Consider the following 27939-nt stretch of genomic DNA (forward strand, 5'->3'; position numbering starts at 1 on the left):
AAATTCTTCAGAGATTTCTTCAGAGAACAAAGAAGTTCTTCAGAGAGAAGGAGAATGATATAGATCAGAAGCTTGGATCTACATAAAGAAAGGAAGTGACTTAGAGATGAAATAAGTGAAGATAAAATAAAACATTTGATTTTCTTATTTTAATTGATCTAAAAGATAACAATTTGTTTAAAATAATAATTGCACAATATATTGGATTGGCCAAAAAGTTCGTTCGGATTTTTCAGTAAGATGGAAAACCTGAATGAACTTTTTGGCCAACTCCATACTTGATGATTATAACTTATGTATTAGCGAATCAAGTGGCAACAATGATACAAGGGACAAAAGAGAGGATCTAGGGGTGCTTTGTTTTGTTAAAGTACTTATTCTACCCATGAAGTGGTGTAGTGTTATTTGAAAGTGGACTTAGATTAGTTGTAAATTATTGTAAATTAGTTGGAAATGTATAATACAAACTCTAGGACATCCACTTTTTTAAAAAGTAAAAAAAAAAAAAAGGATAATTGATATGCTTAGAAAAGAGAGCAAATGGAATCACATCAAATCCACAATTAAAACAACAAAAGGCAGAAAGAGTGGAAGATAAAAATAGAATCAAAAATGAGGGCAATGAATAGAAAAAAGTAACAGATACAATAGGCATTACTCCAAATATGTCAGTAATTACTTTAAACATCAATGACCTAAACATCAATTAAAAGAGTTTGTCAGAGAGGATCAAAAACATGACACAGCTATATGTTGTCTACAAGAAACCCACATTAAATATAAAGACACATATAGATTAAAAGTAAAGGAATGGAGAAAGATATATCATGTTAACACTAATCAAAAGAACACTAGAGTAAATACTGAAATATTAATTTCAGACAGAGCACAGTTAAGAGCAAGGAAAATTATTAGTGATAAGATGGGGTATTACATAGTGGTAAAAGGGTCAAGTCTACAAGGAGACATAACAATCCTTAATGTGCTTGTGCCTAACAACAGAGCATCAAAGTACACAAGGCAGAAGCTGATAGAAGAAGAAGTACCAATAGATGAAGTCACTGTCATAGTTAGGGTCTTCAGCACCCCTCTCTCAGAAATGGGCAGATCCAGTAGGCAGAAAATCTGTAAGGGCATAGTTGAATTCAACAACACTTTCAATCAACTGGATATATAACTGAACACCTGTAGATTACTTTGTCCAACAATTGCAGAATATGCATTCTTCTCAAGCTCACTTGGAACATTCACTAGATTAACCACATTCTGGGCCATAAAACGCACCTGAACAAACTTAAAAGAAATCATACAATGTGTGCTCTCAGACCACTTGGTTCCAACTGTGGGAGGATATTTTATAAGTGTATATAGGAGTACATATTTTGGTGGATCAGGCTTGAATATGGCTTAGTATGATACTGATTCTAGACTGTGAGATATGTACCTAAAACGCAAACACACAAAGTTTGAAAATGTAAGAAAGCTGGCTTAAGCTATATTAATATGAGGTAAAATAGACTTTAAAAAGTTTTATTAGGGATACAGAGGTGCATTACATAATGATAAAAGATACAATTCTAAACTTATATGCATCTTATAGATTCAGAAGTACAGAGCAAAATTTGACAGAACCGGAAGGAGAAATTGACAAATCCACCATCAATATAGGTGACTTTAATAATATCTCATTAGTAATTGATCAAACAGGCAGTCCAGAAATGAACAAATAAATAAGAAAAACCTTAGTAATTGAGGATTGAACTAATTTGAAGCCTAAACTAGTAGATTCCTGTGTCCAGCAATGAAAAAATACACATTCTTGTCAAGATCATGTGGAAAATTTATAAACAGTGATCATGCATTAATCAATAAAGATGGTCTTAATAAATTATATAGAATTTGTAATCAGAACACATTGTAGGCATTAACTAAATAGTTTTCAGTGAATAACTGCATTGAATCACCTCACCATTATGTAAATCATCAAGGAAAATAGAATAAGAGAATATAACCCCCAACTAAAATTATGAATCTTTTGTTAATCCAATAAAATTTTATTGAGTACTCATCTACTGAGCAATAGATTTACATCTCTGAGCAAAGCACAATTTTTATTCTTGAAGAGGTTTTTGCATTCTCTTAAGCATTGGTGGTGGGGATAGAAGACTCAACAGCAATTAATAAGTTAAATATACAGCATGCCAAGTTTTTATCTGAGGGCACAGATCTTTATTTTGAATTCTATCAATAGAAGTGAGGCCAGGAAACAAAATCAGACAAAGACAGTACAAAAAAGAAAATTTATAGATCATTCTCACTTGTAAACATAAGACTAAAATTTTAAAATAATAACAAACCAAATCTAGCTATTTATAAATACAATAATATAGAGTAGCCAAATTGGGTTTCTTCCAGGAATGCAAGTGAAATTTAGTATTAATAAATTCATTAATGTAATTTACCACATTAACTCATGAAGGGAGGAAAAACATGCTCATTTCAATAGATTTGGAAAACAGCAGTTGACAACATATCACATCCATCTAGATTAATATTTTCAACACACTCTGAATTGAAGCAGACTTCCTTAACCTGATAAAAAAAAAATCTACAAATTTCTAGAAACAACAGTGCACATAATGGTGGTTTCCTTTAAAGTCAGCAATAAGACAAGATTGTCTGTTATTCAACACATTTTTGAAGGATATAGCCAGTTAAATATGATAAGAAAAAGAAATAAACACTTAAAGAATTGGAAAGAAATAATTCCAACAGGCATATGAAAAGATGCTCAACCTGGCTAATTACTAGAGAAATGCAAATCAAAACTGCAGTGAGGTATCACCTCACACCACTCAGAATGGCCATAATCAAAAAGTCTACAAATAATACATGCTGGAGAGGGTGTGGAGAAAAAGGAACCCTCCTACACTCTTGGTGGGAAAGTAAATTGGTATAGCCACTATGGAGAACAGTATGGAGGTTCCTTAAAAAAACAAAAATAGAATTACCATATGATCCTGCAATCCTACTATTGGGCATATATCCAGAGAAAAATTAATTTGAAAAGATACATGCACCCCAATGTTCATTGCAACACTGTTTACAATAGCCAAGACATGGAAGCAACCTAAATGTTCATTGACAGATGAATGGATAAAGAAGATGTGGTACATATATACAATGGAATATTAGCCGTAAAAAAGAATGAAATAATGCCACTTGCAGCAACATGGATGGACCTGGAGATTATCATGTTAAGTGAAGTAAGTCAGAGAAAGGCAACTATCATATGATATCACTTATATGTGGAATCTAAAAAAAAAAGATACAAATGAACTTATTTACAAAACAGAAATAGACTCACAGACAGGAAACAAATTTATGGTTACCAAAGTGGGTAGCGCGGGTAGAGGGGAGATAAATTAGGAATTTGGGATTAACATATATACGCTATTATATGTAAAATAGGTAACCAACAGGGACCTACTGTATAGCACAGGGAACTATAGTCAATATCTTGTAATAACCTATAATGGAAAAGAATCTGAAAAAGAATATATACATGTATGTGTATATATATATATATATATATATATATACATATATCAATACATATAACTGAATCACTTTGCTATACACATGAAACTAATACAACATTGTAAATTAACTATAATTCAATAAAAAATATTTAAGAGAAATAATTGAACTGCCAGTATATGAAGACAAGATGATTCGGTCATAAGATGCCAGAAAACTCGACAAATTATTAAATATTGATGAGTTCAGTAATCCTAGATGTAGGATGGATTCATGGAAATCAATTGCCTTTTATATAACAAAATAACAGATAGGAAGCTTAATTTGAAAAGAGATACTAATAGGAATATCCAAAGGAAAACCTACCAAATGATGTGTATGGTTGAAACATTATTGAAAAATATTTAAAAGACCTAAATTATTGGAGAACTACACCATGCTTATGTAGAGGAAGATTTAATATAACAGATGTCAATTCTCCCCAATCATAATATAAATTCAATTTAATTCTAATCAAAATATTACAACAGATGTTTTTTTTCTGTGACTTGACAAACTTATTCTAACGTAAAGATGATTAGAGGAGTGAAAACAGTGGAAATAAATTTGGGGAAGATAGTGGCAGGATCTTGCCCTTTGCAATATTGTCTTATTATGAAGATAAATAATATTTTTCCCTTGGAAAATATGGGATACGCCACTGATGTCTTATTATGAAGATAAATAACATTTTTCCCTTGGACTTTTGGACACATGAAGCACAAACTAACAAAGGAAGAAATTGGTAAATGTGGCTATGTTAAAATTAGAAACTTCTAATCATCAAAAGCTACCTTTTTAAGAAAAGAGAAAAACTACAGACTAGCAGATGGTATTGGCAACACAATGCATATAACCAAGGGAACTTTTAAATCATACAAACTAATTGAAAAACTTACCAAAATAATGAATGGGTAATTCACAGAAGAGGCCAGAAGTGGCAACTTAAATGGTCAATATACATATGAAAACATCTGAACCTTTACTGGTTATTGATAAAGTAACCAAAACTATGAGATAACGGTTTATACCCATGAGGTTGGTAAAGATGAAAAAATCTGAAAATTTCAGATGCTGACAAAGATGTGAATTACGTACTGAGCACTGATATGCCACTGATGGGAAGGTGCCACCACTGTGGAAAAACAATCTGCAAATATTTAAAGAAATACAGCAGTGGATATGAATGAATTTAGGTATTGTGTCAACATTAGACTTCTCAAACAATGGAGTGCAAAAAGCTTGTTTTAGAATAATACATACAGTATACCATTTATGTAAAATTAAAACCATGTAGAACAATACTATGTTACAAGTAATACAAAAATATAAAGTATAATTATCAAGAAATACTTGTGAATGAATATTACTAAATTCAGATGTTATTGGTAGGGTGGAATGTATACGGCATTTTATTTTATTTTCGTCAGGTGGTGAATAAGGAACACAATTATTTGCTGTTTTTATAAATTTTGCATGTCTTAAATATCTCAACATAATTTTCCTAAAATATAATAATTTGATTTATTAGTCTATTAGGAACATATTATCTATGTTAAGTATTCTTGCTATCGGTAAGGACAGTGGAGGTGGTGTTACTCTCTTCAGCATGGAATCACCATTACAAAATTAATGATTACTGTGTACCCTTATTGTTCTAATGTGAAGCTTCATCATTTGCTCTCTTCATTTAACAAATATTTATGAAATGCCTTCTATATGTAGAACCTTATGCTAGAGTACAACCGTAAAATCTTGATTATAGGTGCAAGTATTTGAAAATATTGAAGGACTTTCATTTATGAAATTCAAAAAAGATTCCCTGGAAGACACTAATTACTATAATACATGGAGATGACTTTAATACAAACAAGTGATTCAGGCTGACAATTTGTAATTAACAAATAATATAAATATTGTTGACATTTTAAATCTTAAAAAGAAAAATTAAATGCAGCTATACTAATAAAAGGATTTTTAATTTACTAATCTAGTACTCATGTCTAGCACTAGATAAAATTTGGAATGTAAGTTGGCTTTATATCCAAATAGTAACTCAAATGCATTTTTATGTCTACTCATTAAACTAAACGACAGAGATAATGGATTATGCTTCTTAACATATGAATCCATATTTTGTATTACATATATTATTTGGAACAGTTGCATGTAAAGAACATTTTTAATATAATCCACTTCTTTTTCATTAAGTTTCTTTTCAAAATATGCAGTTTATACTATACAAATGTGTTATTTACTCCAGGCCATATTTTCTGGCCTATAAACAGGGTTAAATTATTATATTACACAGTGGAATTGCTTTGGCTTGGCCACTACCCACAAACCTGAGCAAATCTTAAAGTCCTCCTTCTGGACTCTAGGGGGAACCTGTTGTATCTTCACATGTGTCTTTTTAGTGCACTGAGCAAGTCACACAATAAAAAGAAAGAGGGGGAAAACAAAGAACAGAAAGCTCAAGGGAAAAATCAAATATCAAACACCATCAGTATTCAAAATTAATGAATAAAACTCCGGGGCCCATCATCCAGGTGCTTCTGCTTCATTCAACAACTAGCCATAGTTAGATGGTCTGTATTCACAAATCACATGGTAAAGAACCCTGTGCTTAAAAGTACATAGGCTATCAGTTATATTTATACAGAGATGATGTGTAGAACTGAATCAGTTGTCTGAATATTTCTGCCTACAGTCTACTTTTGCAAGTGTAGATTTTGTTTCACACATTATTAAAATTTGTTTTATTGGATGATTTTCTAATCCTCCATTGCACAGTGCCTGTAGAGGTACAGACAAGGCATTGCATGAATTAGAAAGTTTCTAAAAGTAGCCACCACATATCAATAGTTGAATTGCCAGACAGGCTTTGTATATTAAGTATTCACAATCATTGTATTGCCACCAATGTCTGATCAGTATTGTCGAATAGTATTAGTAGTTATTTAATTGATGCTATTAATTTTAGCACCTAGAAAGCAGGTAAGTAGAATTTTTCTGTGGGCACTTTAATTATATGAGAATTTCTAACTAGGGGAAAGATAATTACTGAGAAAGGAATATATCATTGAAGGATAAATACATGAACATTTCAGTCTTCTCAATGGTGAAGCATGGTAATTGTTTTAAATTTGCTAATTAAGATTACATAGTAATCCATAGGTAAAATTCTGCAGGTAAAATATTGCATTTACCTTTAAACCTTTTATGTTACTATTTAATTAAATACCACACGTACTAAGGTACCATCCTGCAGCATGTTATAAATGTAAGCAATCTATTAGGTCATTCCTCCATACATTCATGCATTTATCAAACATATATTGATCACTTATTGTGTGCAAAGCATTCAGCCATTTTCTGTCTAGATTCTCTCCAGAGTTGGAAGTTTTATCTATGCTTCCACACCCACCCCACCCAATCTATCGTGATGATAAATTAACAAGTTTGTGTAACAATACCTTTATGATTGGAACGTTAGAGATACCTGGAGAAACTTCTATTGGAAAAATAGTTACATGAGTACACTGAAGTTTTTATGTTTATAAAGATGATTTCTCTATCAAGTAGACAAAAGAAATTACACAAAATTGCATCATTTGAAATACAACTACCACTACATTTGAAGGAAAGAGGAAGTTGTGAATAGGGCCTGAGGACAATTATTATTATTAGAGATTTAAGACTCTTAAAATTTCCAACCTACTGTCTGGCTTCTACTGATGAGAAAGGAGTAATTTACAGACCTTCCAAAGATCTCTAATTCATTTAGGCCATTTGGGAATAGTGTAACAACCTCTTTTAGCTCAGTAAGTAGTACTATACTGACTAAAAAGTGAGCAGTTTATAATCTCTCACTTTGAAACAGATTGCCTTGCTTCCCTTCCCATAGAGGCAGGGGATGCCTACATACCTCTGAATTTTCCAGCCAGGAGTGGGGTGACTCCTAGTTTGGGTTTCCCGGGCTCTGCCATCCAGTTTAGACTCTGAGCAAAAGGAGGTAAGAATGGACATCTAGCCATAGTGAATCCACTCAACACCTCCCTCCCTCAGAGGTCATTTTCTATCCCTGGAGACAGTCTAGCATGGTGATTAGGAGCAAGGGCTATCTATCTACCTATGTATGTATGTACATATGTATCTATCATTTGTGTATCTAAACTGAATACCTGCTATGTGCTAGGGCTTCCTCTAGGCCCTGGAAATATAGTAATGAATAAAAACCAACAAACTTTTCTGCCCTTAGAAATTTTTACATTCTAGTTTATACTAGTTGACATTCTACTGGATGATTTTAGAAATTTATTCAATTTCTTTCCTATTCCTCAGTTTTCTCAGTTGTTAAACAGAGGTAATAGCAACTACTACTTCATAGGTTGTTGGAGAGATTTAGTCATCAAATACATAGGAAGCGCTTAGGCCTGACACCATAAGCCTTAGCTATTCTTAGTACATGGGAAGCATTGCCTAGATAAAGACGTCTGTGGGCATTTTACTGTTGAGGGTAGAAAGGGAAATAACTTTGTCTCACTTTTGTTTTTTTTGCTAGAGCCAGGAATGAAAGAAATGAATTCACTGATAGAAATGAGCTTTCGTTGCATCAACCGTTCATTGATTTATTCACTTATTCATACATTCATTTGTTCATTCCCTCACCCAATAAACATTTATTGAGCAGTTACAAAGTTCCAGGCATTATGCTGGGATTCATTAGATCAATAAAATCTGGTTCCTGCTTAAGGAAGCTCAGAATCTAACAAGGACAACAGAGAAGTAAAGTACTATTATAATATTCTATGATAATTGCAGTGATTTTAAAAGTATAGACAAAATGCTGTTTTCTCTATGCATGCTTATGGAGATAAGTCAGTACCCATAGTTCTTCTTTGCACCTCTAAAATTTTAGCCTGTATGGTATGCACTAGACTTTAAAAAAAGGATTATTTCATTTATTTACCAGAATTGTGGAATTAACTACTCTTTGTAAATTTTCCAGATGTGATCTTTTAAAATGAACATTAAAAGAAGTTTTAATCTGTTTTTTGAAATCATTCAAAAACAAATTGTTCACTTCTTTGTTTTCTTAACCTGTGACTGTTAAAGACAAGTTGTTTTCGATGACTCATGGTCATCATTATGAACTTGAGCTTTCAAAGGGCATTGAGTCTGTTGGACGGTTGAGTCTGTTGAACTCTTCTGTTAGTAACTTGTAGGACGACCCCACCCACCTCCCATTTTCCCATGGTCTTTATGTATTTTTGGCTAAGAGGACATTTTCTTCCTTCCTTCAAAGACACATAATGAGCATTTAAGATTGCTGGATAAGTGAATGAAGAAATGTGTTGCTGCTATAGTTACATTTTTGAAAATGGGACTATATGTATGTTTGTGCTTTTTCTGTAAATTTGGATCAGATTTGAAATATTCGCAATAGTAGATCAAAATTGAGACTGATGGGAGTAGAGTTGATAAAAGTGCTTTTGGACCTGTGGATAATCTTTGAAAGACTGTCTTTGCTAGTCTGTAATAGTAACAAAAGAACACTATTCCAGTTTAATGGTCCAGAAGAGAGAAATGTCATTGTGTAATATTAGTACATAATGTAGTAAAATAAATGTCATCAGTGTCTTCTATATTCAATGATTATTCTATGATTTGTCTACCTGAACATGTCAAAGTATTTGGATGCAACTTAGGGGAGTTGATTAGTAGCCTTTAAGATGCTATCAGAATGAAAGCAATTAAATGAATCAGTTGATAAAGGTCCTCACCCTGATATAACCATTGTCTAACCTTATAATTTGAATAACCAGGGACCTATCAGGGGGAATCCAGTTGGTACAGAAGAAACTGAAACATAATCAAAAGTGACAAGTGATCAACTGGAGATCAGGGGAACATTAGGTAGAAAAACATTTGGTTCAGAACCAAAATATAAGATATACAACTATTTCTAGATTTTAAATGAAACTTTAAAAGTCATTAACAGAAAAGATAGAAATAATTGTGAGAATTCAAACACTTATTCATCATGCCCTTAATTATTATTTCTTCCATTTTGTCACGATTTTCTTTGTATTATCGAAAAGGAGTTGTGAGAAACAGAATTATAAGATGAAAAATGTAACAGTTTTATGAAATGGTGTAATAAAAAAATAGGCTACAGAGTATTCCTTCTCTTTTATCTGTCTTTGTAAACCACATAAAATGATAAAAACACAGCTTCATCCTTAAGATCAGAGGCCAAAATGTGTGTCAAGGTGCCATAGTTGTGTATGTTTTAAATCAAACTTTAAAACAGAAATTTAAGCTGTCATTTCTCAAAATCCTTGCTTCTATATGTTAATCTCATCATTTTGAAAATCTTCTATCGTTTAAAAAACATGTTCTGTTTACTGGTAATTCATGTACTCTTTCAGCCTACATTATGCTCAAAGAGAGAGTCATTTTCTCTGTAGTGTCTTATTGATCTGTGTGTAATTTAAAATAAGAACATTTTAATTTTCTTAGCTTTTCTTAGCAAAATGTTACATGCAAATGATACAAATAATGTATAATTTTCTTGTAATCATCCATGCAGTTGCATTTTATTTACACACAATTTTTAATACATTACTAATAAATGCACACTGTGGAAAGAAATAATGTTATAAAAAGTAAGTCATCTGTAACCCTACCGCCCCTAGACAACCTTGGCAAATAGTTTCCATCCTTTCAGATTCTTTATTATTGATATTCTACTAAAGAAATCTGTGTCATCTATCTCTGTCTTCTTAAAGTTGTATCTCTGTATTCATATTCACAGATGATTCTACCTTTATCTAGAAAATAGGATTATACTCTACATACTACTTTTCACTTGGTTTTTAAATTCAAATTGTATTATAAATACTTATCTACATTTGTCCTTATGAATGGTTGCATTATATTTCTTTGAAGATATATGATATTTTTTAGCCATTTCTTTACTTTTGGACATTTATCTTGTATCCTTTTCTTTCCTATTATAAAGACCACATTATAAAAAAATTCTCTCTCAAATAGTTTTAAAAATGTACTTTTCTGAATTCCCAGTGGAATTGTTGGGTCCAGTGGAATGTACACATATGCTGTCCTGAAAGCTGTGGACAAACTCCCATCCTAGAAATATTGTCTGTACTGGCCCTTTCTACAAACTCTTGCACCCTAGTGTTATAATTTTTTTTTTCCAAAAAAAATTTGAGAGTTGAAAAATGCTAGCTATGCTTGCTTTCTCTAGAAAAGACTAAAATATTACCAATATTTCTGTAGGTTTTTTATTGTCCACAAAAAGAAGGCTAGCCACCTAACAACTACTTGGTCAGACCCAAACCAACCCATTAGATTAGTGGCAAATTCCACTTTGTTTTTAAACATTAAAGGAGCGAGGACTGTGTTTTTAGAATATCAGTAAAGTATTTATTCCAGTATTATTTACAAAAAGACTTTTTGATAATGGCTTCTAAGTTGACAATAAGGATAAAATCTCAAAGGAATTTTTTAGATCACAGTCTAAAAGCATAAACGTTGTTTTTGTAAGAATATCAAAGGAATGCTTTTGCTGGATTCACTCCACTAGTTCATGTAGGCAACATCCCAAACTCCAACAGCCGGCAGTTGCTTTGTTGAAGACAAACTGCATCTGTAATCAGTGTGACAGGACCACAGGTTGCATATCATCACTTCCACCAAGTTATGCAAGAAAGCGTAACTTGAATAATATTAACACCATCATTGGGAGAGCACAGACGTCAATAAGAATACTTTTAAATGAAGTAAAAAAAAAAAAATAGACTTCAGGCATTGAAGCAAAATTTTGCATTTGGCCAAGGTTTTGCAGTGGGATAGAGTTTTTAAAACATTGGGAATGAGGTTAATTGCATGGCTAATTGACCTGGGGAATAAAATGTAATAAGTGCATTTCTCTTCTCCAAAGCCAGGAGGTCAGAGTGAGTATTCATCTATCATTCTTATCCACACTTAGGGCTACTAGAAATGATATCCTGGTGATGTCTGATGGCTACTAGGAATGAAGTGTAGATGAGACCTCCTCAGTAGTTGTAGCTACAGATGATAAACCAGAAATGCATTTTGGTCATAAATTCCTACATCGTCTAAATCAGACCAGTACGTTTATGATCACAAAAATCCCCTATCAATGGTTGTAGACAATATATTACATAGGGACTGTCTTACATACTGCTGGTGTCATTTGAACTTGAGATCAACACCTCTGTTGGATTTTTTTTTTTAAGTATTTATTTATTTATTTATGGCTGTGTTGGGTCTTCGTTTCTGTGCGGGACTTTCTGTAGTTGTGGCAAGTGGGGGCCACTCTTCATCGCGGTGCGCGGGCCTCTCACTATCGCGGCCTCTCTTGTTGGGAGCACAGGCTCCAGACGCACAGGCTCAGTAGTTGTGGCTCACGGGCCTAGTTGCTCCGCGGCATGTGGGATCCTCCCAGACCAGGGCTCGAACCCGTGTCCCCTGCATTGGCAGGCAGATTCTCAACCACTGCGCCACCAGGGAAGCCCCCCCCTCTGTTGGATTTTTACCCTGCTCGTCCTCCTCATTCCTCCTCCTGCATCTTGTAACTTCCAGATTTTGAAAGCGTAGTATGTGCCAGGCTTTGTGTTGAACATTTTTTATTTCTTTAAAATTTTTATTGGAGTATAGTTGATTTACAATGTTGTGTTATTGTCTGCTGTAGAGCATTTTTAAAATATTGCCACTTATCCTCAGATTATTTTGAGTCAGTAACAGTTAAGGTGTTGTGTTACATTGCCTTCCTTTTAGAGATGAGGAATCTGAAATTCAGAGTTAAAGTAGACTCAGGGACTTATTGTTCAATGATAGTTTTCACATTACTTAACCTCTTTGATCCCCAATTGCTAATCTAACAATAAAGTAGTAGACAATGTTTACTGAGGGCTTATGATGTGACAGACACTCTGCTAAGTACTTGGACTTTACATCTCTAAGAGGCAGGAATTATTACCCCCCATGTTAGATGAGAAAAATTAGGCTTAAAGAGATAGAATTAATTATACAAGAACACAGGGCTAGCAAAATCAAGAACAGAAATCAGATGTGGGATACCATATAATACAAAGCCTAGAGGATTCAATGTAATAATTCATTTTAAATGCTTAATATAGTGCCCAGAACATAGAAAGTATGCAGTTCATGTTACTTTTCACAGTTAGTGGCAGTACCAATAATTGAACTAAGATGTCTGACTTCAGCCTATGCCTAATTTCTAACTTTTGACTATACAAAATAAAATTGATTTATAAATGGTTATTGCTGATGAGAGAAAACTTAAAGAGGTCAATTCCCCCACTTTTAATTTTTTTTGGCCAAAGACCCATAGTTGACAATACCCTACTGAATGCTACATATCTTTTACAAAATGTGTTTCATTTTATATTTTTAGGTGGTTTATTGCAAGTCATCAGATACCATGCAATTGTGAACACTTTATATAAACATTACTGTTTATTAATTGTTCCCATTGTACCCCTCTCTAAATTTTTTCAAGAATGATTTTGTTTGGACATTAATATCATTAGAAGTGAATTTTCAGTTAGCACCTTAGCAATTGTCTATTAAACTCCTACTGTGAGGATGACTACAGGAGTATAAAAATCAGTAAGTTGCATTTCCTGAAAGATACATGTAAGCAAACCAATCATTTGAGTTCAAAGTGATAGGAGCAGGGTCAAGGTATTAATAGAGTGCAGGGAGAGAAGAGAAGAGGGACAGCTATTCAGCCCAAAGGGTTATAAATGATCTTGCGGAAAACAATCTTCTTCATTCCAAGACAAATATGATACCGATTTTTTTAATAGGCCAAAGTGTAAGCGTGCATACTTTATCAATAATTAGAATGCAGCCTTACCTGACATGAAAACTGACTTAACATTTACATTCTCATTCTCTTCTCTGTCTGTCTTTTTTCTTTTCCTCCTCAGCTAAGTAGAAGGACTCAATGCATTTACATACTAAACTTTTCAGCATACCATAAAAGAACAGCACATTGGACAATTAAATTCTTATTATTTTTCTTTCTACGTTTAAAAATATTAAGGGAAGAAATTGTTCAGCCATGAACTAGTAGGGCAAAATAAATACTGGATAAAATGCTTTTGACTAGAGTTTGTTCCAATAATAATTATGAAATATGTCAAATAAACTGTTCTGAAATAGTAGATACTTATTGCAGAAAATAGAAAAAGGGAATGACATTTGTTGTCCAAAATATCAAAATAGTTTTAAAAAATGTTAATTAAAAAAAACAAAGGACTATTATTGTGAACATATGAGGAGACTTTTTGATACTTTATTTTACATGGTTTGACTCTTCTGGTTCCTAATTTATGTATGTGACTATGGAAAAAGTTGGGTACTTTCAGAAGTCACGTTAAGTATTTTACAGCCAAAAAAAAAAAAAAAAAAAAAACGGTAAGAATGTACATATTTATTGGTATGTACATATTTATTTCAGATCTTATCTAGAATCAATCATAATTTAAATGCAGTGTAACTTGACAAACTATAATAGGTTTTAGTGTACAAAATGAAAATTTGTTAATCATTCAGACATTGAAATTAATACAAATACATATTTATTCCTTATTAAAGTTTTAAGGTTTTATTTATTTTAATGTCTGTATAAAAACATGGAGCAATAGAATTTATGACTATAAATGCAGAAATCCTACATAACTTTAACCATTATTTACCATTATTATTTGCCATTAATGATGTTGAGTTTATTCTAAGAATGCAAGCATAGATTTTAATTAACCTGTTAACCTATAACATAATTTTTCAGTTCAATAGGTCAGTTGATTCAGAACATTTAATAAAATTGACAATATTTTGTTTTTATATAAAATCACCTTGTTTATTTTGGAATAGAGATTTCTCCTTTTAAGTGATAAAGATCATCTACCTGAAATCAATGGTCAACATCATTATAAAAGTTGTAATATTAAAGACATTTCCATTAAAGTCAGAAATAATACAAATACATCCACCGTCACCACTATGGCATACTTATTAACTATGGTGCTAAAATTTTTGGCCAATAATGTAGAAGTAAAGTAGAAAAAGAAAAGAAAATATAAGTATATATTGAAAATTATGAACTAAATCCTCACTATTTGACAGGCAAAGAAAAATGTACCTAATATATGAAAAGATATTTAAAAACAATAAGAAAAAATGAATATGCAAAATAAAAATGAGCAATTTTCTCACAAAAATATTATATTTTATCAAAACTAGATGAAAAATATAAAACCTTACTAGTAGTCAACAACATACATACTGAAACAGTGATTGATACTTTTCTAAAATCAAAATAGTGAAGAGATAATCATAGACTTTAGTTGGGCAGAACACAGGAAAATGGACATTCTCAGATACTACTTGTGGGATTATAAATTAGTTTAATTTTTCTATAAGAAAGTGGTCATATTTCACAAAATCGTTTAAAATATTTACATTCTTATGATATAACTTTATCACTTATAATTTTGTTAAGGAAATATCCACAAGAAAAACAAAAAATTAGAAGAAGCAAAGAGTTTCTGCTGTAGTTGCAGACTGGCTAAATAAGTTATTTTATGAATATGATAAATAATGCAATAAAATTCATGATATTTAATGATAAGAGACTATGTAATAGTATGGGTTATATGTGTGTTTTTGTGTATTCTTAATTTTGAGAAAAAGGAAAAAAATACACATTTATAAGTTTTGAAAAAAATCATTAAAATATTGTAGCTTATCATTTGGCAATTGAATTATCAGTGATTTTAATTTTCTACTTCATTTATTTTATGAAAGGGATAGTATTACTTTTATTAAGTACATAATTATGCTAAAATTTTACCACAGTTCCCATGAATAGTTCCTTAATCTATGGAATAAATTTTGCTTTGTCCATAAATTGTATGTATATTAGATGCTAAAAGCACTAATTAAAAAAAATTTCTAGCTTTAATTGATCCAGTACATAACAGGTCTGTTTTAGTTAAACACCAATCCTCTAAAAACATGGTTCAAATATTAGTTATCATGGTATATTACCTGTAAGTAATTTCATAAAATACAAATTTTGCTGCTGGCTTGTCAGTCTACAAATTATATATATAACTGTTGCACATCATGATCAGTGACCAATCATGCAGCTTCTTTCACTCTATTGGTGACTGGTCAGTGCACATCCATTAATCAGTTCATTCACAGAGAAGCTTGTAGTGGTCTAGCCTCTTGATAAACCCATGTGACATTTTGTAAATATGAATATTCAAAAAAGAAGAATTGGCCAACAAAGATGGAAAGAAAGAATGTTTTGGGAGTGAAATTTCAATTAAATATTTCTTTTTAGGGAACAAATAGCTGATCACTGTCATCATTTGGAATACTTTATATATGCAGCCAGGGCAACTTAATGAATGTGAATTTAGCATAAATGAGGACATCGGTTGTGATGAATAGGTAAAGATGTCCTAGAGGAAATGATGCCAACAAAAACTTTACATTAAAGGAATCTCAGAGATATTGCACGTCAGTGAAAGCACAAACATGAAAATGATGGGAGCAGGCTGATCCATACTTAGAAAGGAGTATGACAATTCTCAAGGCTGAGAAAAGATGCTTGCTCAATATGGAAATTTACAGAATAGGAAAGCAAGCATTATTCAAGATACTGAATGAATTTTTTACAAGGAAAATAATTCTCAAAGTTTCTAATATTAAATTACAGTTTATTAAATGTTCGTTTTACTATTTTCTATTTCCCTTTACCTTTGTAACTGATAGGAAGTTTTTACAGTTTTATCTTCACTTATCCTTCTTTGATGCTCTTCCTTTCTTTATGTATATCCAAGTTTCTGATGTATATTATTTTCCTTTTCTCTAGAAAACTTCTTTTAACATTTCTTGCAAGTAGGGTCTCCTGGCAACACATTTTCACAATTTGTGTTTGTCTGACAAGTCTTTATTTCTCCTTCACTTTTGTAGGATAATTTTGCAGAGTATGGAATTCTAGGTTGGTAGGTTTTTTTCTCTCAACACTTTAAGTACTTCACACAATTCTCTTCTTGCTTGCATGTTTTCTGAGGAGAAGTTAGATATAATTCTTTGTTACTATATAGGTTAGGTGTATTTTAACTTTGGTTTCTCTTTCTGAATTTTTTCTTTATCTTTGATTTTCTGTAGTTTGAAAATGATATGCCTAGGTATAGTGGGGTTTTTTGTTTGTTTTTTGACATTTATCTTTCTTGGTGTTTTCTGAGCTTCTTGGATCTTTGGTTTGGTGTCTGACATTAAGTTGGGGAAATACTCAGTTATTATTGTTTCAGATATTTCTTCTATTCCATTCTCCCTCTTGTTTCCTTCCCATTATACATATGTTGCACCTTTTATAGTTGTTCCACAGTCCTTGGATTTTCTGTTCTGATTTTTCAGTCTTTGTTCTTTTTGCTTTTCGGTTTTTGAGGTTTCTATTGATATTTCATCTAGCTCAGAGATTCTTTCCCCAGCCTTATTCAATCTACTACTAAGCTCATCAGAGGCATTCTTCATTTCTGGTACAGTGTTTTTGATCTCTAGCATTTCTTTTTGGTTCTTTTGTAGAATTTCCATCTCTCTGCTTATATTGCCCATCTGTTCTTGCATGCCGTTTACTTTTTCCATTAGGGCACTTAGCATATTGATCATAGTTGTTTTAAATTCCTTGCCTGATAATTCTAACATCAACATCTCTGTCATATCTGGTTCTGATGCTTGCTTGTTCTCTTCAAATTGTGTTTTTTGCCTTCTGGTATGCCTTGTAATTTTTTTCTTGAAAGCCAGACATGATGTGCCAGGTGAGAGGAACTACTGTAAATAGGTTTTTTAGCAATGTGCTGGTGAGGAGTGAGGGGAGGGCAAGTGTTCTATAGTCTTATGATTATTAAATGTTAGTTTTACTATTTTCTACTTCCCTTTAGTTTTCAGTCTTTTAGTAAGCCTTTGCCTCTGGACTGTGAACTTCATGTGTGCCTCTTTTTCCCCTCTCCCCACCTCCCCTTTAGGTGGGACAGAGTGACTAGAGGGGGCTGGAGTTGAGTATTTCCTTTCTCTAGGTCTCTAGGCTCTGGTTAACTAATTTATCCTGAGGCAGATATCGTTAAGAACAGAGTGCTCTGATGTACTTCAAAATGCTTCATTTCTTCTCCCTCTGCCAGAAGCACCTGGGGATTTTCCCCTGAGTTCATTTACTGTGAGAACCTGGTCAAGCTGCTGGAAGAAAATCTCACAGAATGCTGAGGGTCCCCTATAACTACACTACCCTGGAGTTTTCAACTATCAGACTTGTTCACAGTGAACTTCCAGCAATATATCAATTATAATTCAGATTTTCTACCCCAGCATTGGTTCCCATGGAAGTTTCTGCTAGTGAGTCTTTGATCCTATAGCTGAGACTCCCTTTATTTGCCTGTCTCTCCAATCCTGGGGACAGATGTTTGCCCTGTGCCCCCCACTTAGGGATCCAGGGAGAGTTGTTGATTCTTCAGTCTGTTCAACTTTTTATTCTTTGTTATGATGGAGTGGCAATTCCAAGTTCTTTACTTGTGGAACCAGGACTTGGAAGTCAAGCTTTTAATGTTTTCACAAAAAATTTCAGATTGTGGAACAATCATAATTTTCCCCATTGGTTATTAAGATCACTTTACATGGTTTCAGCTTGCATTGTCACTTTTACAATTCTGCACTACCATGACTGTGATATGATAATTTCTGATTTATAAAACACTTTTAAAAATACAATAGTTGCTGGCTTTCAACTCTTTGATATTAGCTTTCTATCTAGTGAAAGTGCCGGATATGTAAATAAGAAGAAACAAAGCACAACTTTATATATTTATCATTCTGATATTACTTTATTGTTCTAGTGTGATCACTGCCTGCCTCTTTATAATGACAAGCCTTTTCGCCAAAGTGATCAAGTTCACACCTTCAATTGTAAACCCTGTGAATGCAACAGCCATTCCAGAAGCTGCCACTACAACATCTCAGTGGATCCCTTTCCATTTGAACACCACAGAGGAGGTGGAGGAGTTTGTGATGACTGTGAGCATAACACTACAGGTAACCAGCAAATAACACAAATAACAGACGCTGACTTGGTCTTGAAGCCCATGTGCTTCTATATATAATGCATATTATTTTAAGTTATGTTATTGCTATCTTATTTAAGAAAGTGCTTTCATACCATTAAGTTCGAAAACTACTCTGGTTTACTGAATCTTCATGTTCCAAATGATTAGGTAGTTTTCAGATATAACACTCTAGTCTTAGACTATATATTTTCAGGAAAATGTTTTTTTTTAAAATAAGTTCACTTCATTTGATTAGATCATGAATATATTTTGGATACATCAGGAATTACTGTATTATTCTGAGTATATACATCCTTGAAATAAGTTTTCTGTGTGACCCCTGATCTTCCATTATGTCTGGATTCCCATGTAGAGAGGTTTACAATCATTCAGATTTGGCATGGACTCTAGTAATCAGGGAATACTGTTTTTAAAAATGTTCATTAAATGCATAAAATAATTATAAGAGTCTTGTCCCTAAAACCATCCAGCATTTTGACTAGTCATTGAAAAATTACTATTTTCTGAAAGGCTGATATGTTAAAAGCAGAAATAGACAATGTCTGAATTTTTAAAGTATAATGGCCCAAGTCTGATGGGTTTGAAAGTGTGCTACTCTGAAGCATGAATGAATTTGTTAGATAATTACTGATAACCTAAAGTGGGACAGGCTCTTGGCTAGGTGCTGGGAATATAAGGATTAACAAGATGATGAATTTTCTTGTCTTTGTATGGATTATTACATGGTGGTAAAGGCACCCTATTAAAGGAACAATTAAAAAGTTGTCTGATGAGTGCTAAAATGGGGAAGTATAGTAGGAGTTAACCAGGTGAAGGAGCGGGGATGGGGATTAGGAGCGTGAATGAAGTTTTCCAGTAAGAGAAACAGTTGTACAATGGCCTAGAGGAGAGAGAAACATGGTGCCCTTGAAGAACTGATGAAAGTGCAAATGGCTGATTGTTAGAAAAGGCACTAGGAAGAAAGGCAGAGCCCAGATACTGGAGAGCTCTCTAAGCCATGATAAAGAGATTGGCTTCTATCCTAAGGTTAAGGAGATGCCACTTAAGGGCACTTAAGGAAAGGAATTTTGTGTTTTTTAAAGACCCATCTGGTTATAAAGTGGAGAATGGATTGGAGAGGGTCAAAAGTGGTTTGGGAAAAAATGTTAGTCAGATATTACAACGGTCCAGATGAGAAATAATGTGGGAAAACATTTAAGGTGGTGTGGATAGAGATGAGCGGATCCAATAGACACTTAGGGTAGACAGTGACAGCATTTTCCGAGCAAGGTGCAGAGTGTAGGTAAGGGAAGGAAGAAGAGTCAAGACTTATGCCTAACATTCCAGTTTGAGCAACACGGTCAACGTTGGTACCAGACATTGAGATAGGAAATACAGGAGGATCAAATTGAGGGAGAAGATGGCAAGTTCTGTTTTGGACAAGTTCACTGTGTGTTTCCAAGAAACAAAGAAGAAACTCTCTTTGGGACAGTCAGAAACACAGTTCTGAAGCTCCTTTCTTAAAGAAAGCCTTCCATAATGCTTCAGAGAGGATCAGTATAATCTATATACTTTAGTAGCATCTTATGGTTATCACAGTTTGTAAATATATATTTATTCCTGTAATAATTTAATTAGGATTCATCTTACCTGCTAGACTATAAGGTAACTCTGTGAAAAGGGTGCAGTTTGTATTTTCCTCAGCCTTTAGCACAGAGTTTGGAACATGGTAATCACTAAATAAATGTTCATTGAATGATAAATAAAGGAGAGATTTCTAGATTGGAGATATAAATTTGGGAGTCCTCAGCATATAGAAATGGAAATATTCTAGGCATATGATAAATCCATTTAATTTGTCCACAGCCAAGATCCATTAGAGTGTGAGTTTTTCATTTGATTAAGTTGTTTTCATAGTTTTCTAATATTGGGCCAGTTTCAGCAATATTTGAGGAAGAGTGCATCATGTTTAAACGGGGAATTGATAGCCTTCAGTTTTATTTCAATTTCAGTGATCTGATATGCTACTCACATTTAGTTTAGAAACTTCCTGTAGTTTAGATTGCTTTCTTATATAAAATGGAAAGGGAAATTTTCTGAATAAAAAATTGTAAACAATAGGAATTACCTCATATTTCTAATGTGTCAAGATATTCTAATATTTAATATGAAATTTATTTGATGTAGCTAAATATAAAATTCTATTTTGATATTTGAAATGAAAAATAATGGCCATAAGTACTAACAGAAGTATTTGCTTTTAATCACATTAACTATGAAATAGTAAATTACATTAAAAGCAGTCTTCTATTTTATAAGATTTAGTTCTGGAAAAATATTTGAATAATATATGCTTATTTGCTTCCAACTGTAGAGCTATCATCTACCACGAATGTAGAAATTTCACATAGTTGATTTAGATTCAGTACCTGGTCCTAGAAATAAAAAATTTAAGTTTGGAAACAAACTCTTTCAAAATGTATGGGCCCCTACAAAGCACAGCTTTTTAGAAGTGTGATATTATATAACAGATGGGAGTTTAATGAAGTAGAGCACAGTTTGTAACAGGTTCATTGTTTCATATGCTGTGGATCACTAAATTGGCAGGTAGAGATGAAAGGTGCATTAAAATGGACATCCCTAAAATTATAGAATTCCCTCAAAGGAATACAGTCTTTAATTTTGAATTATGCAGCTGATTTTAATGAATTGGAAGTCATAATGCATAACCTTTCCCCGACGCAGGGAAAAACTGTGAGCTGTGTAAGGACTACTTTTTCCGACAAGTTGGTGCAGATCCTTCCTCCATAGATGTTTGCAAACCCTGTGACTGTGATAAAGTTGGCACTAGAAACAATAGCTTCCTGTGCGATCAGGTGAGTTCTCACTATTGAAGGGAAAGAATTGTTCTCTTCCAGAAACTAATTTAGGAGATGGTCTATCAGTGATACTGAGGGCTATATCAGGAAGTCCTCTGTGTGTGTGCTCACATTTCAAAGAGGTGGTTGCTTTCGGAGTGTTTCTGTGCAACTTTTCATATCAATATAAAATATAAGGCTACTTGGGCGGTCCATTTTACAGTTGTCAAAAAACTTGGAAGCTGGGGGTTCCAAGTAAACAATGAAGTAAGTTAAGTATGTGTCTTGGAATTACTGGTGAATTAATATTAATAAGTGATATTAAGTAAACAAGAACAGTGTTCCTCCCAAATTCCGTAGAAGATAGTATAGCAAAAGTCGCTTACACATAGATCCAAATGGAAATTATGATAGCTCTGGTCTAAATTTCTTTTAACCTTTTCTCTATCTAACAGTACAATGGGTTTTTATCATTTTATTAATGTTAATTACCAACATCACAAATATTGATGTCTGACCTATATGAACACAGATTTTAACTGTATTATACATCAGGAAAAGCAGCTCCATACTTAAATGTGCTGTCTTCAGCTAGAGCTTTTTACCTGTTCTGATAATATTACCACGTGAAAGTAGATAAAAGGCAAATTTACCTTGAAGAATCAATTCAATGATTGTATTAATTTTTAATAATTACATATTCTCTTGCATATAGTTGAGAATGCAGTGGCCAAGAGCATAAACCACAATCTGGTTAAAGAAAAAAAAATTTTTTTAAGTTACGATGGAATGATAATAATTTCAAGGCAAAATATATTTGTCATATAACTTGGAGCATGCATTAAAAACTGTTTTAACAAATAAAAGCCAAATATAAAGTGAGCTAATATGGATTTGAAGACCTTCAGATTAACCATAGTGTGTGATATGCTTCATTGGAAAGCTGGGAGGTAGAAAAATAACTAAAAAGGCAATCTCTACTGTTTTTATATTGTGATATTGAGGCACTATTTTCTGAGAGAGTCATATTACAGTTTTATATGTGTTGACTAGTAAAATCTGACTGTCTTTACACATCTCACCCTTACACATTTGCCCTGAATTTTCAACATGGATGTCTTTTGCTTGTTATTCAAGTCTCAATTCAAAGATTGATATATATTTTGAGATTTCTTCACTGATCACCCAGTTGTAGAACATTCTCAAATCACTGTATTTTACATCATCCCATGTTATTTTCATTGTAGCCTTTATTTAATTAAGCAAATTAAATAAATTCATTTATTTACTTCAGCAAATTAAGTAAATTCACTTATTTACTTGTCTTCTCTCTGTCCAACACAAACAGTACAGTTTCAGTCACATAATAAGCACCCCATAAATACTTATTTAATAAGTGTTAAGTGAATTTAATAAGTGTTAAGTGAATTAGTCTGAGCACTAATCTCATAGTCAGATGGTCATTTAGAATGGTTATTATAATAATCTAAGCATTACTTAAATTTTTCACTTAAATACGTTTTCTCCCTGAAGATCTAAGGTAAAGTAATTTTGGTATATAGTACTGAAAAACTGTGAACTAAAGTTACACCTCCCAAAGTTTCATTTATATGTCATTACCCATATGAAGTAAAGTGTAGCAGATTTGTCCCTCAATTCTACAACTCAAGTATGCAAGAAATTAAAACCTAATTTTTCTCAAATTTCTATTTCAAGTCCATTTTATTGGGATAGGAGACAGTTTTAGTAATTCTGTGCTTGTAAATATTTAACACTGGAGTATCTGAGAAAAATAAAAAGCCCACATCGTCAATTTTAAGCTACCAATGAGATGTCACCAAATATGAATTTGGGAAGAATGGTTTTATCATACAGTGGAGATGGCTCCAGTACACTACTGGCTCTGGATCTCTTTCTCCAGCTCTCATGGGGTGGATCTAATTTTGGGGTGGAATTGTACATGAACATACCCAGGGCAATGACATTTCAGAAGGTAGGACCTCTCTGATCATTGATGTCATCAATATAGGTAAACATTCTTTGAGATCTCCTTGAGATGGAGGTGTTTCTCCCCTCCCAGCTAGGGCAGTGTCTTCAGAGTCCTAGTGGAGAGTCAGAACCCAAAGTCCTGCCCAGTGGTAACAAGGAGACCCTCCCCTACTGAGTCAGTGGAGCCAGAGTGGAGAACCTTGACTTCTATTCCTACCAGGCAATAATGAGGCAACATCCTCTCTTCACTCACCAGAAGAGTTTCATAGGAGGCCTGACTGTTAAAGCAAGACTTAAGTAAGATTCAGAGTCTTATAACACCAAAATGTCCAGGTTCCAATAAAATTTCACTTATCATTACAAGAACTAGGATAATATCAAATGTAATGAAAAAAGACAATTAACAATACCAGCATCAAGGTGATATAGATGTTAGAATTATCATGCAAAGATTTTAAAGCATCCATCCATTTGTCTCCAGCATATACCTACTCTAAAGTTTGGCTGAAGAAACTTCTCTAAACAGGAAATGATAAATGAAGGAATCTTGAAACATCAGGAAGGCATAAAAAACATCAGAGTTAAAATATGGCTAAATATGACACATTTTCCCCCTTCTCTTTGAGTTTTTAAAATTTTTTGACGGTTGAAGTAAAAATTACATCACTATCTAATGTGGTTCTCAATATATTAGAGGAGATATTTAAAACAATTATATCAAAAATGGAGAGGGTAAGAAATATAAGGGGAAGTAATTTTTCTATACTTAACTAGAATTGGTAAAATAAAAAAACTACCAGACTTTGATATCTGTGTATATAATGTAATATCTAGACAACAACTAAAAAGGCTTATTATAAGGATAATATATTCAAGAACACCACAGATAAATCAAAATGGAATTCTAAAATATGTTCATGTAAAAAAAAAAGAAATAATAAAATAAAATATGTTCAAATAACCTATAATAATATAGGGAGAAAGTAAATAGAGACTGAAAAACAGATAGAATAAATAAAAACCAAAAAATAAAATGGCAGACTTATTAAACCTTAATATAACAATAATACCATTCAATGTAAATGGTCTAATAAACCAACTGAAAGTTAAATGAACGAAATATTATCCTGATAGCAAACAAGACAGCAACAGTGCATGAAAGAAAACCACAAACCAATATCATTCATGAATTGAGAGGCCAAAGTTTTAAACAAAATTTTGGCAAATAGATATTCAGCAGTGTTTTAAAATAATTAAACACAAAGACTAAGGTGGTTGTGTTCCAGGAATGCATTCTGTTTCAATATTTGAAAATCAAACAATACAATCACCTTATTTTATGGCTAAAGAAAAAAGGCACCTGATTATAATACTGTAATAGTATTTAACAAAATTTAACACCAATTCATGATAAACACTCTCAGAAAACTAGTAATGGAGGAGAATTTCCTCAACTTGAAAACAAATATCTACACAATACCTACCTACAGCTGACCTCCTACTTATAAATGAAAACTTTCAGTGAAAAACTTAATGCTCTCTCCCTAAGATCAGGAATAAGACAATATTCTATTCAACATTGTACTGCAGGTTCTAACCAGGGAAATTAGGCAAGAAAATGAAATAAAAGTCATCCAGATTGAAAAGGAAGAAGTAAAACTATCTGTCTTTGTATATAACATGATCGCGTAGGTAAAAAATCCCAAGATTCCAAGGAATTTGAAACCGCTAGGTGGTGTTTTGGGTGGCTCTGAGGAGCTCCAGTTCTTTATGTCTCAGTGCAGAAAGAATTCAGTGAGAGGCAAAGTGATAGATAAGAAGGGAGTTTTTAGAATAGGATGCTTGTGAGGCTTACAAGCGGGCTAATGAGAGGGTGCCGTGCCCCAAGAACTTAGTGGGCGACAGTTTTACAATCAAAGGAAAAGAGAGAAGTGGGGGAAAGACCACCTTCTTCCTTTTTCTTGGGTAGACATCAGGCTTCCATCATCAGTTCCTCCTCCATGTCAGGCGGGGGACTTTTTTGTCCCTACATGGTCAAGCCGGGACTGTCATGGCACAATGGAAATGAGCAAAAAGGCGGTAACATATGCTAAAAATGGTAAATCATCTCAGGTTTTAGTATAATGTCACCTTTTCCTTTTATTTTCTTTAGTGTGCACAGAGGAGCATGTCCAAGGAATCATGAACTTAACTGAACTCACTGGGCAGGATGTGGGTCTCATGCCACCATTGTTTTATTTTTGGGGGGCATGTCTCATGCTTCTGTTGCATGGTTTTGTTGCTAGCAAGCCTGTTTGGTTTTGTGGTTAAGTAAACCAGTTTTCTTGAGTGATCATTAACTTACAGATGTCTCCCATACTTTTTTCTCTCCTTAAAATCCCCTAGTGGGATTAACTATTTAATCACCTACTTTGTCCCTTTACTCTGTCCCTATCAAATTTATTAAAATACTGTCTATCAGAGCTAATAAGTTTCAACAAGTTTGCAGAATACATGATCAGTACACAGAAATCAGTGGTATTTTTATGTACTTGCAATGAACAATCTGAAAATGAAATTAAGAACACAACTTTATTTAAATAGCATCAAAATAATAAAATGCTTAGGAATATATTTAATAAAATAAGTCCAAAACTTTTATTCTGAACACTGCAAAATATTGTTGAAAGAAATTAAAGAAGAGCTAAATAAATGGAAAAACATCCTGTATTCATGTATCAGAGACTTAATTTTGCTAAGATGGCAGTTGGTCTATAGATTCAACACAGTCTTGTTAAAGGCCCAACTGGCTTCTTTGCAGACATTTATACGATGATCCTAAAATTCATATTAAAATTCAAGGCACTCAAAAAAGGCCAAAACAGTCTTGAAAAAGAAGAAGAGAGTTGGAAGATTCACACTTCTCAATTTTAAAATTTACTATAATGTTGTGATCAAGACAGTGTGATGTGGCTTGAGGAGAGATACCCAGATCACTGTAATAGAGTTGAGAGTCTAGAAATTAACCATTACTTTTACAGTCAGTTGATTTTTAACAAGAGTGCCAAGACAAATGAAGAAACAATGGTCTTTTCAATAAATGATACTGATATGCAAAAAATGAAGTTGGATTCCCTACTTCATACCTTATACAAAAATTAACTCAAAATGGAGCAAAGAATAAAATGTAAGAGCTAAAACCATAAAACTCTTAGAAGAAAATAGAGATGTGAATCTTCATGTCCTTAGATTAGTTGGTGAATTTTTAGATATGACACCAAAAGCACAAGCAACAAAAGAATGGATAAATTGGACTTCATTAAAATTTAAAACACTTGTTTTACAGAGGACACTATCAGGAAAATGAAAAAACAACCCAAAAAATGGGAGAAAATATTTGCAAAGCATATAGCCAATAAGAGACTTGTCTCTAGTGTCTGTAGAAAAACTTTACAACTCAATAATTAAAAGACAATTCAATTAAAAAATGAGTAAAGGATCTAAATAGACAATTCTCCAAGGAAGATATACAAATGGCAAATAAGCATATGAAAAAATGCTGTGGACATTATTTGTCTTAGGAGAAATGCAAATCAGAAGCACAATGAGACACCACTTCAAACTCACGTAGATAGCTATCATTAAAGGTACAGATAGTAACACATCTTGATGAGGATGTGGAGAAAGTGGAATTCCCACAGACTACTGGTGGGAATGTAAAATGTGCACCCACTTTGGAAAACAGTCTGGTTTTCCTCAAAATATTAAATACAGTGTTACTGTATGACTCCGCACTTTAACTCCTTGCTATATATCCAAGCAAAAAGGAAAAATATATCCTCACACAATCTTATTCATGAATGTTCATTGCTGCTTTATTCATAATAGTCAAAATGTAGAAATAATCCAAATGTCCATTAACTGATGAGTGGATAAATAAAATGTAATATATCCACTCAATGGAATTTTATTCAGTAGTAAGAGGAAAAAAAGTACGGACATATTACAATGTACAAAGTATATATTACAACATGGACTTTGATCTCAGGAGTGAGAATAGGAGAAAAAGAGAGACAAGAATAGAAAAGGCTTTTTTTAAAAGATGCTTCTGTGTGTCATTTTCTATGTACAAAAATCTAATTTAAAAATGCATGAAAGGAAAGATGTTTTTAAAAATTAACATTTTTCTTTGTTTTAAAAACATTGTTTTTTTCTTTTTTTCTGACTAATTTGCTTTGTTGATAATTTTTATAGTCAGAAAAAAATGAAGAGAATTTTCATGAAATCTGACATGTAGCCAGAAAGAGCTACATATAGGAATCTGAAGGTAGATACAGTGATAG

At 32.9% G+C, this 27939-nt stretch overlaps 1 protein-coding gene across 2 annotated transcripts in view; it reads left to right on the top strand.

Moving 5' to 3' along the window:
* USH2A (usherin) overlaps positions 1–27939 on the top strand; it is an 816496-nt gene that overhangs the window by 105370 nt on the left and 683187 nt on the right. For both annotated transcript variants that reach the window (XM_036853226.1, XM_036853215.1), the window contains exons 9-10: positions 18564–18759; positions 21516–21646. In XM_036853226.1, the coding sequence (XP_036709121.1) occupies positions 18564–18759; positions 21516–21646 (327 nt within the window). The remainder of the gene's footprint in view (positions 1–18563; positions 18760–21515; positions 21647–27939) is intronic.

The sequence above is a fragment of the Balaenoptera musculus genome, chromosome 1, assembly GCF_009873245.2.
Source record: "Balaenoptera musculus isolate JJ_BM4_2016_0621 chromosome 1, mBalMus1.pri.v3, whole genome shotgun sequence".
Taxonomy (NCBI): Eukaryota; Metazoa; Chordata; class Mammalia; order Artiodactyla; family Balaenopteridae; genus Balaenoptera; species Balaenoptera musculus.